The sequence below is a fragment of the Miniopterus natalensis genome, chromosome 6 (assembly GCF_054644295.1).
Source record: "Miniopterus natalensis isolate mMinNat1 chromosome 6, mMinNat1.hap1, whole genome shotgun sequence".
NCBI classification, from domain to species: Eukaryota; Metazoa; Chordata; class Mammalia; order Chiroptera; family Miniopteridae; genus Miniopterus; species Miniopterus natalensis.
This window is the reverse complement of record NC_142086.1, coordinates 85,647,772-85,664,900: the sequence shown is the minus strand read 5'-3', so window position 1 is coordinate 85,664,900 and position 17,129 is coordinate 85,647,772. Positions and strand designations below refer to the sequence as shown.

The following is a 17,129-nucleotide window of genomic DNA, read 5'->3' as shown; positions in this document are numbered from 1 at the left end:
AGGTAGGTATGTCATTGTCTGACCACTATGTTGTACACCTGAAACTAATACAATGTTGTATGTCAACTGTAATTGAAAAATAAAATAAAAGAGACTTAAGAGATATGGTAATTAAATACAATGTATGAACCCAGACTGGATCCTAAACCAAAAATATATATATTTTTAAAAAATAACAAGACAAGAGAAAATTATAGTACTGAATCACTATTTGATAATGTTAAATAATTTTTTTCAATTAAAAAAAAAGAAAGTGCTTGATTCCTAAACACTGTGATTCTGTAAACTACCACCTAAGTCAGGTGTGGGGAATCTTTTTTCTGCCAAGGGCCATTTGAATATTTATAACATCATTTGCAGGCCATACGAAATTATCAACTTAAAAATTAGCTACAGAAAAAACTCCTAGGTTTATTGAATTTCAAGTCCCGCTTGTGGTTGCCTTGGCAGAGTCAGACCAAATGATTTCTCTGGCTGTCTATGGCCCGCGGGCCGGACGTTCCCCACCCCTGAGCTAAGTAGTAAAGAGTTCAGAGAGGTAATACAAGCTCTTTGGTGTTTTCCCCTTTGCCTATTAAAGAACACATTTACCCATTTCCAGTTTCATCACGGCATTTGTGGTGAGTGAGCTACACCTCTTACAAAGCATAACCCACGTCCGAGTCATCTGAGGATGTGAGAGGAGCTGATAAGGGGGCCGATAAAAATGAATGTCTTCACGTAAATACCCTGCAATGGGATATTTCACTAGGTGGCATCAGCTTTAGAATTTAATCTTATTTTTAACCTGTGAGTTCTGAATTTCGGGGCAATTTTAGCCGTCTGGCAGATCCTAACTTTAACCTGTTTTCACTGATCCTGTTCAATAATGCCCACATATTACATTTCATATAAATATAATTCTACATTACATGAAGTTTATAATATAAACATAAACTTAAATATAAACTTCATATAACTTAGAATAATAAGACCGTGTTTAAAGTCATGGTAGGACATAGACTTACTGGATCAGCAAGCAGGAGTGTGCAGTGGTGAGAAACACTATCATGATCAACTTGCAGCTTTTACAGTTTGTAACTTTATGGAATTCCCTGAAATCTTGAAATGCATTAAAAGTTAAACTCTACTTTGGAAGTTGGGAAAACCGATTCCTTCTCTCACTGTGAGATGTCCGTTTCGATGATTCCAACATCGCTTTTTCCCGGTGACGCTGGCAGGGTGGGGCCTCAGGACAGCGTAGAGCAACCTTGACCTCCTCATGGTGAAGGTCGTCAGCTAAGCGCAGCGTCTGGACTACACTAACGTCACATTCCTGGTGATCCTAGGTCCGGCTATGTGAAAGGAGACGTGTGGGCGACTTGTGGGGCCCCGCTGATGGTGATCAGGTTCCTGGCAACAGAGGGGAAGGGGCTGGTTAAGGAGGTTGAGATCACCGTAAAGGCACATTTAAGAGGGAAGCTTCACTCGCCAGATAAGATAAAATGGGGGTGCAGAGAGGAACACAAATGCTAACACATGGCCTTCCTTTCCTGAAGTATTTTCGACAACACACACTCTAGAAGTTTCCCAAGTTCAGGACCTAAGGAGCAATCCAACTCAAAGAATCAATATTTGTTTCTATGAAGGCAAATTACTGCAAAGATGCACTGGTTTTTGGTTTTTGGTTTTGTTTTTGTGTGTGTGTGTGTCTCACCCAAAGACATTTTATCCATTGATTTTTAGAGAGAGTGGAAGGGAGGGAAGAAGTGGGGGGAGAGAGACAGAGACAGAGACAGAGAAACATCAATGAGAGAAAGACTCATCGATTGGCTGCCTCCCGCACGCGCCCCAACCAGAGCCAGAGATCAAACCTGCAACCCAGGTACGTGCCCTTGACCAGGAATCAAATCCGGGACCCTTCCGTGCTCAGGCCGACGCTCCAACCACTGAGCCACACCGGCCAGGGCAAAGATGCACTGTTTTGACTTTCAATTTTCCTATGGAAATGCTAGCTTTTGTATGAAAATATAAAATATTTCTAACCTTCATAACACACATTCCCTCTAAAGGACAGAGGTAAAATTGAAGTACTGACCTCACGTAGATCACCCACCAGGCTCCTACCAGGGAGCCTCTGGCATTCTCGCTCTGAAGTGTAACCCCAAGCAACCCACTCACTCCCCCAGAAGGGCCGAGGCCTGCCTGAGAGCATCGCCCCGTTGAACCAGGCGCTGCAGGCCCTCCTGCCAGTCCTGACATGCCAGCGCCGGTTCCAGGGCACCGTGGCCGCGCCTCGCATCGTAAATAATGTAACTGGGCCCCATGAATGATTTACGCGGCAGTGGAATGGCAGCAAGTCTCGAGGACAGAATCACCCCGGCTCCTGGCCTCAATTTATTGACTCCCGATCACACGGCACTGGGGGCGGGCGGGACTCCCTTGGCCACACGCTGAACGCGCCCGAGAGCCTGGCTGTCGTCTGCCCTGTCTTCACAGTCAGGCTGCGCAAGCGCGTTGCTGTTTTCTACACGTATCTAGAGTTTATTTATGTCGATCTCAATACAGAGAGACTAACAGGGAAGATTTGATCCAAGCTTCGAGTCATTCGTATGCTTATCCCCCAAAACTGACAGATGCAGCCGAGAAAGACCCAGAGTTGCCTAAAATAACCACAAAAATAAACCAACAGTGAATGGAGGCCTGGAAAGAAGAGAGGGGGGAGGAAAGGATTGTTTGTTTTAAACATCCATCAAGATGAAAAACGTTTCCAAACCCCGTGGCTTCGGATAAAAATAAAAGGTGCTTTACTTTCTCACCAACTGTAATTTTTTAGTAAGACTTTCTAATTGTATTCATTAGTTTTGTCCTAATGCACTTTGTGGGAGGTTTCACCTGAGTTTACTGTACGTCACAGAAACTCTTGTCTGGAGTATAATGTCAGTGTTACAATTGCAGATTCGGTCAGAATAGAGATAATCAGGGTAGAAAACTGTCATGTTTTGGTATGAGTCCATTTTGAAAATCAGTCTTTCTTTCCTTCTGAACCTTCCTACAATTTAATGCATGATCTGGGGTCTCAACAACCTGAAATCCTATTTTTTTTCATACATGCTGAACACAGTGGGCCTTAGGACCCATCTAAAACATACGAGGTTTGGCCCGGCCGGCATGGCTCAGGGGCTGAGCATTGACCTAGGATCCAGGAGATTACAGTTCGATTCCCGGTCAGGGCACATGCTCAGATTACCGGCTCGATCCCCAGTCGGGGGTGTGCAGGAGAGAGCTGATCAATGACTCTCATCACTGATGTTTCCATCTCTCTCTCTTCCTTCTTCTCTCTGAAATCAATAAAGACATATAAAAAAAACCCGAGGTTTGAAAAGTGTGCCCAGCTCCGTGGACTGTGTCAAGACCTTTCCTTTTGTCATTTGTCACAGCACCCCACGGGCACCACAATTTCTTCCTGAGCTGGGTGTCAAGCACAGGGCTGTGGGCTCGTGAGATCCAAGTCATTCCAAATGCACAGTTGTAAGAAAACCCCAGATCTACAAGATGGCTTTTCCCTGGAAACAATGCTATACACATCTGTCATGTTTTCACGCTGGGCCACAAAATATTTTCCTTCAGGCAGATCACCTGCGGGGCTCGTGGTAAAAATGCCCATTCTTTGACCCAATTTCCCAGAGAGTCCGGCTCAGAAAGTCCAGGAGAGGCCCAAGAGTTTGCACGTAAACAAGCCCCAACACAGTCTCCCTGCACCGAGACCAGTGCCACACCAATGGGACCCCCTGCTCAGAGACCACCACCGCACCAGCGGGACTCCCGGTGACCGTGTCCTGGGCATTAGGCACACCTCCCCGTGCAGGAAGCGTCCTTTGGGATCCCTATTTCTGCTGCTTGGTGGCGGGAGCAACGACTGCTCCCTCTGATGAACAATGGCACGTCCACGGGAGACCCCGCCGGGAAGGGAGCTGAGAGGTGAGGTGAGCAAGGGACAGACCTCCACGCAGCCAGCAGGTCCCTCTTCCCACGGTACAGGACTCGATGGGCCTGACCCACACCAGCCACTGACCCCTATAACTTCAGACCACGGTGTCTGCCTTCAAACTTCCAGCACTACTGACACTGTCCCCAGTGACCACTGTCCCAGAGACAGGCCCTCACCCTTCTGAAGTTTTCTAAGGACTGTCAGCACTGAGAACAGCAAGAGCTAACTAGGGATCCCGAAGCAAGAGGCTCCCCCCAATCCCATCTTGATCGCCCCCGTGGCAGCCTGGGCCTCCAGTGTTCTGGACCTTCCTCGAAACGATGTCGGAGGAGCAGACCCTACGGGAGGCTGGTGCGGGGCAAATGGGTTTCCTCGCCTCCCGGCTGCACTAAAACCCCAGCCTCCTGTTCCAGAAACTGTTGAGGGCAGGATGTAACTAAAACCATGCTTGGGGGTGCGTGCTGAGGCCGCATGGTGGAGGCTCCCGGCAGCCTGGAGGGGGGGACGCAGGCGTGGGGATGCTGGGGGAGGACGGGAAGGTGCGGCGCTGAGGGCAACGGGGGGGGGGGGGTCACCCAGAAACGCTGCCTGCCCCTCAGACACCTGCCCAGCGCTGAGATGGCGCAGGCCACGGGCCCGGGGCTCAGGGGAGGAGTCCACGCGAGTCCAGCAAGAGTCCAGGCACCGCCCGCCCCGGGGAGGGTGGGGTGCAATCCTCCCCCGCGTGCTCAGCACACGCGTCGTGAATGCGCCGGACTCGGCATGGCAATTACTGGGCGGTGAGACATTATAAAGTAGACGCGTTGATCTTTGGCAACGGCCCCCTCTGTCCCAGCAGCCCCCACCCTCACCTCGCTAGAGGGCCGCCAAGAACCCTTAAAGCCAGCGCCTGTCAGGACTAAAACACAGACGCCCAGGCTGCCGCCCACCTCTCCCGAGGGAGGTCATAGGCGGGACCAGGAATCGGAGCTCCCACCGGCCACCAAGACCACTCCTTTGGCAGCCCCTGGCCCGCCGGGTTTCCCCTTCCTTGGATCACGTTTGAACGGGAAACCCTTGAAGAAAACCAAAGTACCCAAGACCCCTAAGGAACAAAACGGCAGCTCCACACGGATGACGTACGTTTCGTCAGTGACCCGAAACCTAATGTTATTTTTACACCGCATATCCCTCTACGCCAGGCTAATATTTTTGTCACGACTGGACTGTGATTATCAGCAAAGGCACCCTGTCTCCGTGCACACACACTCCTTGCATCACCCTGCTCGTGACAGCATAGCCGGGCGTTGGGGACACTCTCCACTTTGGTGAATAACTATTCAGGGAGCGCCCAGCAGCACCGGGCTGGCCGAGGGTGGTCCGTGGCCACCGCTAGTTAAGACCTTCTGGAAAGGCCAAGGGCGAGTGAGACCAGCGGGCCAAGCAGGTAGGAGAGCTGGAGTGACGGCAGAACAAATGCAGGTACCGGGCAGTCACTGTGCTGATGACAAAACCAAGGTCACCTGCTCTGAGACCTGTCACCACAAAGTCGGAGCTGTAGTTGCTGTCACCACAGACAGGACATGCATCTCACCCAAGCAACTCCCCGGGACAAGACTGGGCCGCGCCTTTGCTGCAGACTGAGCCACAGCCCGAGATCTCTCGGTTCAACCTACAGACCTTTCAGGGCCCGATCCTACCGCACAGTTTCCGCAGAATTGTGTAATCTGTGGTCAACAACCCAGAACTCCAGCAACCAGCCTCTCGGGCAGGCGCCCCTCTGGGTGCATGGAAACACCCCCACCCAGCCAGCAGCAGTGCAGGCGGCAAAGTGGCAAATTGGAGTCACACGGAGGCACGCGGAGAGGAGGCCAGGATGAAAAGAAGGGGACGGGGCTTTGAAGAGCTCTCAGCTGCCTCTCCTGGCCCCTCAGGGAGCAAGGCTCACTGCAGAATGGGGAGAGGTTAAGAGAAAAGAAGGCGCAGATGGCGTTGTCCTGGCACGGTGGCCTTGTGACTTCTAAAGAAGGTCCTCGTCAGCCTGCGCAGAGCAAGGACAAGGCCACTTAGACCAGGGCTGCAGGCCTGGCCTCGGGAAGCTCTGGAAGGAACCTCTGTCCTAAGGTCACCTTGACCTGCTTCTACAAGCTGTGGCTTGGCCACCTGGAGGCTCTCCTGTGGCCAGCTGACCACGTGCAGGACCATGTACTCTTTGGGCCAAGGGCGCAGAAGGGAGCTACCAGGCCCCCAGGCCTGACCTTTACTTTCAGTGCCTCACAAGAAGCATAGCCCACGGTGCATCTCAAGTACAAGTTCTCCAAAGGGGCACCTGCACACAGTGCCTGGGCCCGTCCCTGCAAAGGTGCCCTTTGCTTAGTGATCAAAGATGGACCTCTTCAGAACCACTCGTCCCAAGTCCCCCCTCAAAGAAGAAAAATCCAGCTATTTCAAAACCCTTTGGGAGTTTCTAGCCCAGGCAGAAACAGTTCCTTGCACCCTGTTTGCTCCTTAAGGACCCAGAGCCCTAGGCTGAGGTGCACGACGCCCCTGGAAGCCTTACAAACACTTCAGGAAACACTGGGGGGTGTTCCCAGCCCTCTGGACCCAGCATCGTGGCCACTGTTCTGTTTCCACCATAGATTATTTAGCTGGTTACATGCTTAAGTAGCAGAAACTTCTTAAATTTCTCTCCCTGTGCATCTTCCAAACAACACTTGAAGCTTAAGAAGTGTCCACTCCGAGTTCTGAAACTCGGAATGGGCTGATAGGACCCCCCTCGGAACCTCCTCCCGCCTGCCCCCCCACCCCCAGACCCCAGCACATCAGCTGGTCTTGGGGAGAGCCGAGTGGCAGAGAAAGGTAACTACAGGAAAGCCACAGGGGTAATGGTTGGCTTGAACATGTTCTTGGGTGACCGTGCTTGGTGCTGGGTGGGAGAGAGCCCCTTCATCACCCCACGACCCCACTCAGGCTCAGTCATGGGGGGTGACAGGCAACATCCTGCACAGCCTGGCTGGCGATGGCTCGCTTTCCCCGCCACCTCTCAGTCAAGAGAACGGCCTTAGAAAGGGGACCTGTCGCGCCTCTGCAGCCATCCCTCCCGGCGCCGGATTAAATGCGCCAAGACAGAGCAGCTTGACGGGAGGCCCTGTGCCTCTCCATTTTCCTGACACGGCTGGAGAAGATGGCTCAAGCTCACAGTTTGTCACCGAGGCCATCTCCTTCTGTGCCGAGGACCCCTCGTATGTCTTCCTGCCCGACTACCGTGGCTGCCACGGGCGCATCAGCCAGGTCCTCCTGCTACACGGCTGAGCACCCGTCAGGGCTCCCGTGCCCCTGGGGCCGCGGGGCACCCAGCGCTGGCAAGACGTGTGGCCTGAGCTGAACCCCAAGGGCAGGGAGGAGGGTTACAGCCGGGGCTGCCTGGGAGCCCCGTGCAGTCTGCGCCGAGACAGCGATGGCTGCGGAGGCGCGGTCCCCCAGCAGGACCGAGGCTAAGGCGACCCCTCCAGGGAACAGGCCGGGCCATCCGAGCGCCTGCGAGGCCGGCTTTCCACCAGCCAGAAGGGAAGAGCGCCCATTCTTATTGGGGACACCATCGCGGGATCGTAAAAACATAATCGCATTTAAAATTGTATTTCTGCCCGGCCGGGCGTGGCTCAGTGGTTAAGCATTGGCCTAGGATCCAGGCGATCGGGGTTCGATTCCCGGTCAGGGCACATGCCCAGGTTGCAGGCTCGATCAATGACTCTCTCATCATTGACGTTTCTCCCTCTCTCTCTCTCCCTCTCCTTTCCTCTCTGAAATCAATAAAAATATATTTAAATAAATTAATTAATTAAAAAAATTGTATTTTTACAGGTCAGGAATTGGTGCTGGTGACATCTATTCTGCCCAGTATGATTTTGGATAAAAAGAATCCTATTTTCTGCATATAAACCCTAATTCGTTCATGTGTGGCAACCGGCGTTGACTCTGTGTCAGAAAATTAAATACTGTGTCCTCACGGTTCCTAAGTGGCTGTTTTCTTTAAGTGGACATCCTTTAGAGGGACAGCACCGTGCCCTCAGAATCGGCCTGACAACCAGCAACATGCACATGTGTGCCTCTCCCAGGAACTCCAGGCTTGCCCCCGCTGCACACTCGCCACCTCTGTGGGGGTGTCTAACAGACACCTCAGGATCTACAAGCCCCGGTTAAACTCCTAGTCTTTCCCCCCCAAAATCACTACAAAGGACAAGCGACACCACATGCCCGGGCCCCATTCCCTCCAGGGTGACCAGTGGACCTGGAGGTGAGCAGAGGCCACCTTCTCACATCATTCACCTAAAACCACAAGGCAAGGATTTTTAAATGGCTGATAAAGTCCAAAAAGGGGGGGACGATCTGAATCACCTGCTGAGGCTGCCTGGGGCTCTGCTGCTTGGGAACGCTGGGCTCGCAAGACTTCGGAGGGAGAGACTGGGTCTCTGCAACAGAAGAATGGCGTTAGAGTGACACATGACAAATCCAGGCTACACAGCCCAACGATTCTGATTCATAGAGAAACGCAGTTGTGTTTAATACGGTACCCCTGGCATAAAATAGTCCTTAACCATACACAGACTGTTTCTGAAGTTCCCTGGAGGTTACATACTTTTAGAACTTAAGTTTTCTAAAGAAATAAAAATATGGTGAACAGGCTCGAACTCAGCTCCTTTCCTGACACTCCTGTCTCAGCCAGAGACAAGGTGAATCCACAGCTTTAACTGTTCACTGAGGAAAATAACCCAGCACAGGGCAGATGGGGGAAGGAGCAGGGACGTTTGGGCTGTGATGCTGGTCAAGCTGCTAGATTTGCCCACAGGAAATGTTGCAAGAAGCTGAGGTCAGATTATCAAAGGAAGCAGCCGATGCTTTGTGGAGGTCCTTAAGATCGGAAGCATGCATTCGCAATGTCCAGGGAAAGCAGCCATGGCCAAAAGAAAAGAATGCAGCTGCTGAGAATTAAGTCCTAATTGTAGTGGGGGAAAAACTGTTTTTCACGCCTCTCAGCAAGACTTGATTAACTAAAAATCTTTTTGCGGGATTTGTTTTGCCAGACAATTTATGAGGGCCAGGTCTCCCTCCCCAACTGCAAAGGAGGAATTTGTCTGCCTCACAAAAGGATCTCGGTTCAAATCCTGCCCCTGCCTCTTACTGGTGACCCTGCCTTCGGAGAAGTGCCCCCATTCAGACTGCATCTCCTCAAGGTAAGACACTGAGATGCTCAACAAGGCTTTCAAAATTGGGCTGCATCTGTAAACATCCTCCCACGCCTGAAAAGACACTCACGTGTGGTTATCAGCTCACCCGAACTGAATCCATAGTTTTCATTTCCGCTTTTTAAGTCTGGCTCAAAAGTTTCTTTGTTTGTCTTCACATTTTCAGATTTCCTAGAATCAGACCATTTTAAAAAACCAAATGTTAGTCGGCGAGGGATGTTTAGTTCACGCTGCTCTGCCCAGAGCATTCTCACACATTGAACTTACCACAAGCCGCAGCTCAGTGGCTGGCTCTGGTGGGTGGCGAGCCTCAGGAGGGACACTCACAGCCACCCACATGGCTGTGGACAGCCTGTGTGCTCACACACTCCCATTATACGGAGAGATGAACTTCACCGTGAGGGGCGTGTGGACTCCACTCCCAAGTCAGTACTCAAGCCTTAAAACCAGCGACCAAATAAAGCAGGGTTGGCAAGCTGTAGCCCTCAAGCCAAATCTGGCCCACCATCTCTTTTTATAAATAAAGTTTTATTGAAACACAGTCACACCTGCCTGCTTCCATACTGTCTATGGCTGCTCTCCTGTTAAAACGGCAGAGTTGAGTAGCAGTGACAGAGAGCATGTGACCCACACAACCGAAAATATTTACTGTCTGGCCCTCTACAGAAAAAGTAGGCAACCTCTAAAATAAAGCAAAAATTGGCGCAGCTTCCCAGGGACAGGAAGTCTGGCAATGGATATCCAAAGATTTTTAAATATTCATGCTCCACCACTAAGAATTTATTATAGGGAGATAATCTAGGAGACCTGCAAAGATTTTCTTGAAAGAACATTCATTCATGAGCTAGTTACAGTAGCAAAAACCGCAAACAACCCAGGTGCCCAACCATAGGGGACTAGTAAAATAAACGGCCCTTCATCTCTGCAGTGGGATCCCAGGCCACCTGGAAAAGCGACCATGAGCAGCGGTGCGGGTTAGCCTCACTGCAGGAAGCTCAGGAGGCCCCGGTGAATGAGCAGACGCAATATGCCTTCATTGACATAAAGTTCCTATGAGCCTAATCTCCGGAGACGTGGGGCGAGATGTCGGAGGACTTTGCGGAGGCGCGGCCGTGATCGGGAGGCCTGGGGGGGTCGGGGTGCTGGCAGTGCCCTGGTTCTGCAGGTGGGCCGTCAGGCCCAGGCGCATATGCCGCGTGACAGTCATCAGACCGCATGCCCACGACTTGCGTACTTTGCTGCCCTTATTATATTTCAATTAGAAGCTTTTTTAAGCAAAGGAAACACAAATGTCCTAGGCTAGTATTTGTTCGCAGAAATCATCTTCAGAATATCGTCAGCTGAGAAGAGCAAGCTATAAGATAACACTTGTTATAATCCGAATTTCATAAAATGCATACGTGGGCACATCTGTGTGTATCTGTGTGAAGCTCCCCGTGTAAGGATAGGCAGACTTAAATAACAAGAATTGCTTCTGGACGATAGGATTGTGAGTAATTTTAAAACCATTTCTTATACCTCTGTTTTGGAATTTTTCTATAATAAACACACACTGATTCTATAGAAAAATATAGGAGTTTTTTTCTGTGAAGCCCACTAGCAGCTGGCGTGAGCGCTATTGGCCAGGGGGAGGGGAAAGCAGGCAGGAGACGGGGTCCCAGTGAGCCGCCCCGAATTCCTCCCCTGGCCTAACACACTCAGGTCCAAGTGCAAGAGCTGCGCGTGGACGGCCTGGTTCACGTTCTGACCCGTCCGCTCCCTACACAGGAGATCCCGGGCGCAGTCCTTAACCTGTCTGTACCCTCAGTTTCCTCATCTCCAAAATGGGAAACCGGCCTCCTAAAATCACTGTGAGCATTAAGCGAGGGGAAGCCCCTCCCCGGGGCAGCGCAGTGCCCGGCACGAACGCCAGGCGCTCAGAGCACAGGGCTGTTTGATCATCACGACGGTTGTCCTGCTTATTGCTGTCGCCGTCGTGATGGTCACGCCCTGCGGGGCTGCTGACCGCTGCGCTGTGTTTTGCAATCACCTGAGATCTCAGGGACTAGACGTGAGAGGCGGTACCCAGTCAGATGGTGAACGGAGGAATGCGGGCCCCGTCCCGCCAGGGACGGTCACCGAGGGGATGCCAGAGCGATCATCGGCCATGTGTCCATCCTGTCCGCCTGCCCTACGTCAGGCCCCAAAGAGGTGCATTTTCAGATTGTTGTTTTGTGGTGTCCTCAGAGGGCGGGCCACTGCCTCTCTCAAGCGCACCCTTACCAGGGAGCGAGTGGGGCCAGGGCGGGGACGGGACATTGCCACACACAATCAGACACGTCTTCATTCGCCACGTGTAGCCCAGAGTTGCTTTCAAATTGCAGCCGTTGAAAAATCATCTAATAAAATACTGACGGCTTTTTCATAACACCCGCGACAAATCCGCTGCTGGAAGTCCCTCCCCTTTAGTGCATTTATGACTATGTAAATACTGCAGGCCTTTAAACGGCCTCTTGTAGTATTGTGAAGTCCCTGATGGTTACCTTCCAGGGCCTTGCGGCTGCTTCCGGACAGCTGTAGGCATGGCAGGAACTTTTCAGTCCCCTCCCCTCTCCGGCATACAAGCAGCCACCCTGCCTCACTTGTCTGCCGGTCAGTCTCCTGCGCCCCGACCCACCCGGCTCCTCTCACTGTTTTCCGCCGCCCCGGGAATTCCAGCAGGACCGCAGCCTGGCTCTCAGGGCCTCACAATGGTCCTGAGTCCCGGCCTTGACTCAGAGCACGAGGGACAACAGTCATGGTGCACAGTGTCCTCTTGTGGAAAGAGCTGCAAATGCCAGACACCACGTCGAAAACATCAGATTTCCTAAGTGAGCCAGGAAAAGTCCCACGGAGACAGCAGCAACCCACCTCGTGTATTCTACAATTAATGCTGGCTGCCACGTGCGTTTGTGATGGCATAGGGGTTTTTCAGAGCTGTCCCTTTTCAGGACTTAATTTTGAGTGACATAACCCTAAAATCCTTCAGGTATGTGGGGTGTGTGTGTGTGTGTGTGTGTGTGTGTGTGTGTGTGTGGAGGTGGTGCTGTTTGGTTGATTTTCATTTGTTTTTGTTTTCAGAAATAGATGTGGTTTTCAAACTCACATGATTTCTCTTTGAAAACTGGATTCTGAAAAAAAAAACAAATACAAAATTACATTAGCAAAATAAGGACAGTTACTCTGAACATAAAATCATCCATTTTTATAGACTCCCCTGATTTTAATACGTTACTGAGTATTGGTGACCCAGTGGGTATTAAGTTCCCCCACACAGAATTTTCAAATGCCTTCGGAACATAAGGAAAGTAGAAGTCATTTACTATCATAAATAGAAATAACCCCTGAGTGCCTGAAATATGGTAGGCACCTAATAAGTGCTTAGTGAATACTGCGTTTGACTAGCGAGGTTATAAAGACACCATTCGCCCGGAAGGGGGCGCTCTGCATTCCCATGCCTGCTGTCACTCAGTCAGGACTTGCCATGTGCCTGCACCACGCCAGCACTGTGCAAGGTATTATCTCATTTAACCATCACAACAACCCAAGGGGTAGGTGTTAGTGTGATCGTATTTCTAACAGGCTAGACACCATTATATTGGCATTACCATATTTTTAACAGATAAGGAATTATACTGCTTAAGCACTGTATTTCTGTAATTCTAAGATACATGTTCGATTAACATGTACCAATGGTATCAATTCAGGCAGTTATGCTCACCTCCCCACCCCAAAGGTTCTTTAAATAACTAATGTGTTTTTTAATTTATCTTTATTATTGAAAGTATTACAGATTTCCCCTTTTTTCCTCTATTCAATGGGTTCTTGGACTGGAAGAAATACAGAAATTGAAAATGGGGAGTAACCCGGCCCCACTCCAGTCCCCAGTCATCTGTCCCTGAGGCCGTGTTCTTTACAACCCTGCCTCCCTGTCTAGGCCTCTGTTCATGATGTTTTATGAGACAAAAAGCATTCATTTTCCTCATTTTTCAGATAATGTTCTCACTTATTTTCACTTCTAATAACGTCTGCTGATTTACACCCTAAATTGAACCTCAGAAGCAATCTTATTTGAAGGAGAGAGATGGTCTGGAATAGGGGGTGTCACTGTGTTCCCTAAGGGACAGGGCACAGGAAACAGGGCTCCCAGTCCCTCTGCTCCCTGCAATCCCAAGGCTCCCGGGCAGCCAAGTGGGGTCCTTGGCTGTCCTCAGACAGCCCCCAGATGACCAGTCAGGACACCGGGAATTCTCCAGGCCCCAGCAAAGCAGGATGTCAGAAACAGCTTTTGAAAAAACTTGATGTTTACTATTTATAAGCATGGAACTAACTGCCGTGGGGAAGTCCGGGACTTGACTGGATCGCTTACGTTCACGTCAAGGGGAAAGGTTGTGTCCCTTGTGAGTCACACCTGGTGGGGGCAGACCTTGTAAGTAGGTTGTCACAGGCCCTCCCCTGGACCTGCTCCAAACCAGGGGAATAAAAACAGCTCGCTCTTACACGGGTTTATCATCTCAAAGTTCAATAAAAGACAAATTCTAAGTTTATGTAGAAATGGATCACAGAAGTGTTTAATATATTAGTTTCTTTAATTCTCAAGGCCAACCTACAGATCATACTTGTTCCCATGTTGTAAATGAGGAAGCTGAGAACAAGACCCGTGGTTCTGCATATCCTCCTGGGGCCACCAGCACCCCAAACCTTCTGCCTAGGCCTGCGTGGAGCGGACAAAAGCCTATAAGAAGCAGAATCCAGCAACCGGGATGTTCCCAGCTCTGTCACATCGGCTAGTGTGGACAGAGTCACCTGACCGCACCAAGTACTCCCAGTCACTTCTGAATTAAAATATAAGTCACCCAACAGTTTCCATTTAATTCCACTCTATTTTTTTTTTTGTATTTACATAGGTAATGAGATTTTATTTATTATTATTTTTAATTTATCTTTGCTGTTGGAAGTTTTGCAAATGCCCCCTTCCCCTCCCCCACTCTGACCCCCTCCACCTTCTTCCCGCCCCCTCCCCAGGCCTTCCAGTCTATTTTATTTGAAAATTCTTCTGTGACAAAGAGGGTAACTCCCAGCTAAAAACAAACTCCCATCAAATCTGGGCCAACAGGAGTCACAACTTTTCATTTTCTGCCTCCCAGGGAATAAAGTTGTATCACAGAATCAATGCCCCCATCACCAACCCCACGCAAGAGGGGAGGCTAGACGTCAGCCTAGTTAAGGCTCGACCACGCTCCGCACATGGAATATGCGGTGCCTGGCACGCACGCAAAAGGCGCTCATTGAACGGCAGCTAGTGATCATAAAATTAAAAGTGCAATCAAACTAACACGCAGCCTAACATCAAAATTCTGATTTTAAGGAAAATGACCTTATTAGAGAAAATACTCAAATAAAAGTAGGTGAAGGTGTTACGAGACAAAGATAAGACGGACACCCACTCAGCTCCTGGAAAGTCCCGAGCTGCCCACACGCCAAAGATTCTATGATTGCTGATGCCACAAACTGCCAAACTCTACAAGCCCACCCCACTGTGGAGCCCCACACAAGGCCACTGCTTTCCTGTATCTTGAAATATCTCAAAAAACCCCATTCAGAAGAAATGTATAATTATTTTTATTAATTATATTTGTAGTATTTCTGTTAACAGGAGGCCTTTTTTTCTTTCTACCACTATGTTGACATTCAATGTCAAAGGAAGATTTGGAATTCTATGAAATAGAAAACATTTTAATGTGCTGGGATAGATAGGTATTATTCTAGGGAAAAAATAGCATCTAAATGACACATCACAGTGGCCTTATATCCTTGCAAATAAGCACAAAAATCACAGTGTCTTTGGTGAGAAAGGCACCGCCTCATGAGCTTCTCAGAAGTGTGAAGACCTGTCCCCCTGCATCAGGCCCCAAAGGAATGGCTTCCTTTCTTCAGAAAGTTCTTTCCCCCTCTGCGAATGTCACACATTTCCCTTCAAGGACTCCGAGAGCCAATGTACCTTTGCAAAGAGCTGAGGAGCTCATGAACTTCAACTGCGTGTACCAGAAGTTAAAAATACATACAAATCCATATGAACCAAAAAAAAAAATTACCTGTTTTCTCTCTCCGGGAGACACAATGGCAGCCGAATATTATAATCAGAACGACGGTCAGGATGAAAAGCAATGAAAATGACACTGCAAGTAGGACTATGGCCCAGGTAGGCAGCGAGGAACCTGGTTTATCAACACTGCCTATAAGGTCGAGAGAGAAAAAAGAACATTTTAGTGATGCTGGCGAGCGCCTGGGGAGTGTCGTCCCTGCCGCACTGCAAGTCAGCTCATGCTTTTCAGAGCTCAGAGCCGTGCGGCCTGCCACAGCGAGGTGTCCTGGGCCCCCGGCCCTCGGGGTGCCTCGGTATCCAGCCCCTGGCCAGTGAACACCTGCTTAGCAGCAGCCCGAGCTCTCGGCTGTCACCTCTCCTGTGCCTGAGACCTGGATGACACAGCCCTGGGCTGGAGTAGCCCTCCCCATGCTCGGCAGCCTTTATTTAGCCAAGAAAGTCTTACTGGGCAGCTACTGCTGGACAGGACTGGAAGGTGGGCCTTGGTGCTAGCTTCCATGTCCCCACCTGTCGAGAGTCCAGAGCCCAAAGGAAATGAGGACTGGCTAGGAAAGGGACACTCTGGGAGGAACTTGGTGCCCGGCCTTCACTCCGGGGCCACCCAGTCCCCACCCACGAATTCATTTCCCACGTAGCAACCGCTCTGCGTGGCTCTTCAGGAGCCACCTTCCTCAGTCCCCTTGCCCTCTTGCTTTGTCCAGGCCTCGTGGGGCTGAGGGAGAAAGGCCAGGGGAGGCAGGCAGGCAGGAAAAGGAGGGGGGAGAGGAGAAGAGAAAAGCCAGTCTGATTTATTCCAGCCATGCCTGAGTCAGAGCTCTCCAACACGCGTCATGTGGCTATCTAAATTCCAATTTTTTTCTTATTTTATTTTTTAAAATAAGTTTTTATTGATTTCAGAGAGAGGAAGGGAGAGGGAGAGAGAGAGAAACATCAATGATGAGAGAGTCATTGAGCGGCTGCCTCCTGCACGCCCCCTACTGGGGATCGAGCCCACAGCCCCTGCATGTGCCCTGACCGGGAATCGAACCGCGACCTCCTGGGTCGATGCTCCACCACTGAGTCACACTGGCCGGGCTAAACTGAAATTTAAATTTAAATTATATACAATGAAATGCTCAGTGCCTCAGTCGCACTGGCCACGTTTCAAGCGTCCAAGTGCCTCGGATGGGAAGGCAGCCTTGAGCACGGGAAGCCCTGTGGGAAGGACTGTGCCGCCTCGCCATGCACCGGGGGGCCGCACGGATGCTCCGGGGAGCCCTGCCACTTTCCTACCGACGGGTGAAGTCAAGTCACATTGAAGCCCATCTGTTTAAACGTGAACTGCTACTCAGGAAAGGCTGCCAGTCAGCCCTGAGTGCCTGGGGGCATCCCAGTGTAAACGCCTACTGTTTCATTAGCTGCGAGTCATTAGAAAATATTAAAACAACAGCCTTCAATGAAGGAAGCTAAGTTTTGCTTTTAAATCAATGAAGCTTCGATATGGTGGTCTTTGGGCTTCATTTCAGTGGAACCACTGGACTCTCAGGGCCACTGTCTACTTGTGTTCCCTTTGGCCTCTGGCTCACTCATCTGTAGCAAGTCTTGTGTCACCAGGCTGGTCAGAGACTCAAGAGATGCACGGGAAGGTGCTGAGGACACTGAGGTATGGCCCATATGTTCGAGGTGGCTGTGGTCATCCTAAACTCAGTCTGATGGACTGATCACAAACTGAAGCTTGAAAATATTAGGCACTCCCATAGTAAGGGAGCCAGCTGAGGTTAAACATTAAGGTCTGGCTTAAGATTCAGGAGATAGGCTTCAAACCCATACTGGA

At 50.3% G+C, this 17,129-nt stretch overlaps 1 protein-coding gene across 1 annotated transcript in view; it reads right to left on the bottom strand.

The window, feature by feature from the left end:
* Positions 1 to 512: 512 nt before the first annotated feature.
* IGSF5 (immunoglobulin superfamily member 5) overlaps positions 513 to 17,129 on the bottom strand; it is a 29,160-nt gene continuing 12,543 nt past the window's right edge. The window contains exons 4-8 of the mRNA XM_087817932.1: positions 15,306 to 15,446; positions 12,317 to 12,341; positions 9,263 to 9,363; positions 8,345 to 8,418; positions 513 to 1,392 (exon numbers count right to left, since the gene is read on the bottom strand). Coding sequence (XP_087674058.1) covers positions 1,297 to 1,392; positions 8,345 to 8,418; positions 9,263 to 9,363; positions 12,317 to 12,341; positions 15,306 to 15,446 — 437 coding nt within the window. The 3' untranslated portion in view covers positions 513 to 1,296. The remainder of the gene's footprint in view (positions 1,393 to 8,344; positions 8,419 to 9,262; positions 9,364 to 12,316; positions 12,342 to 15,305; positions 15,447 to 17,129) is intronic.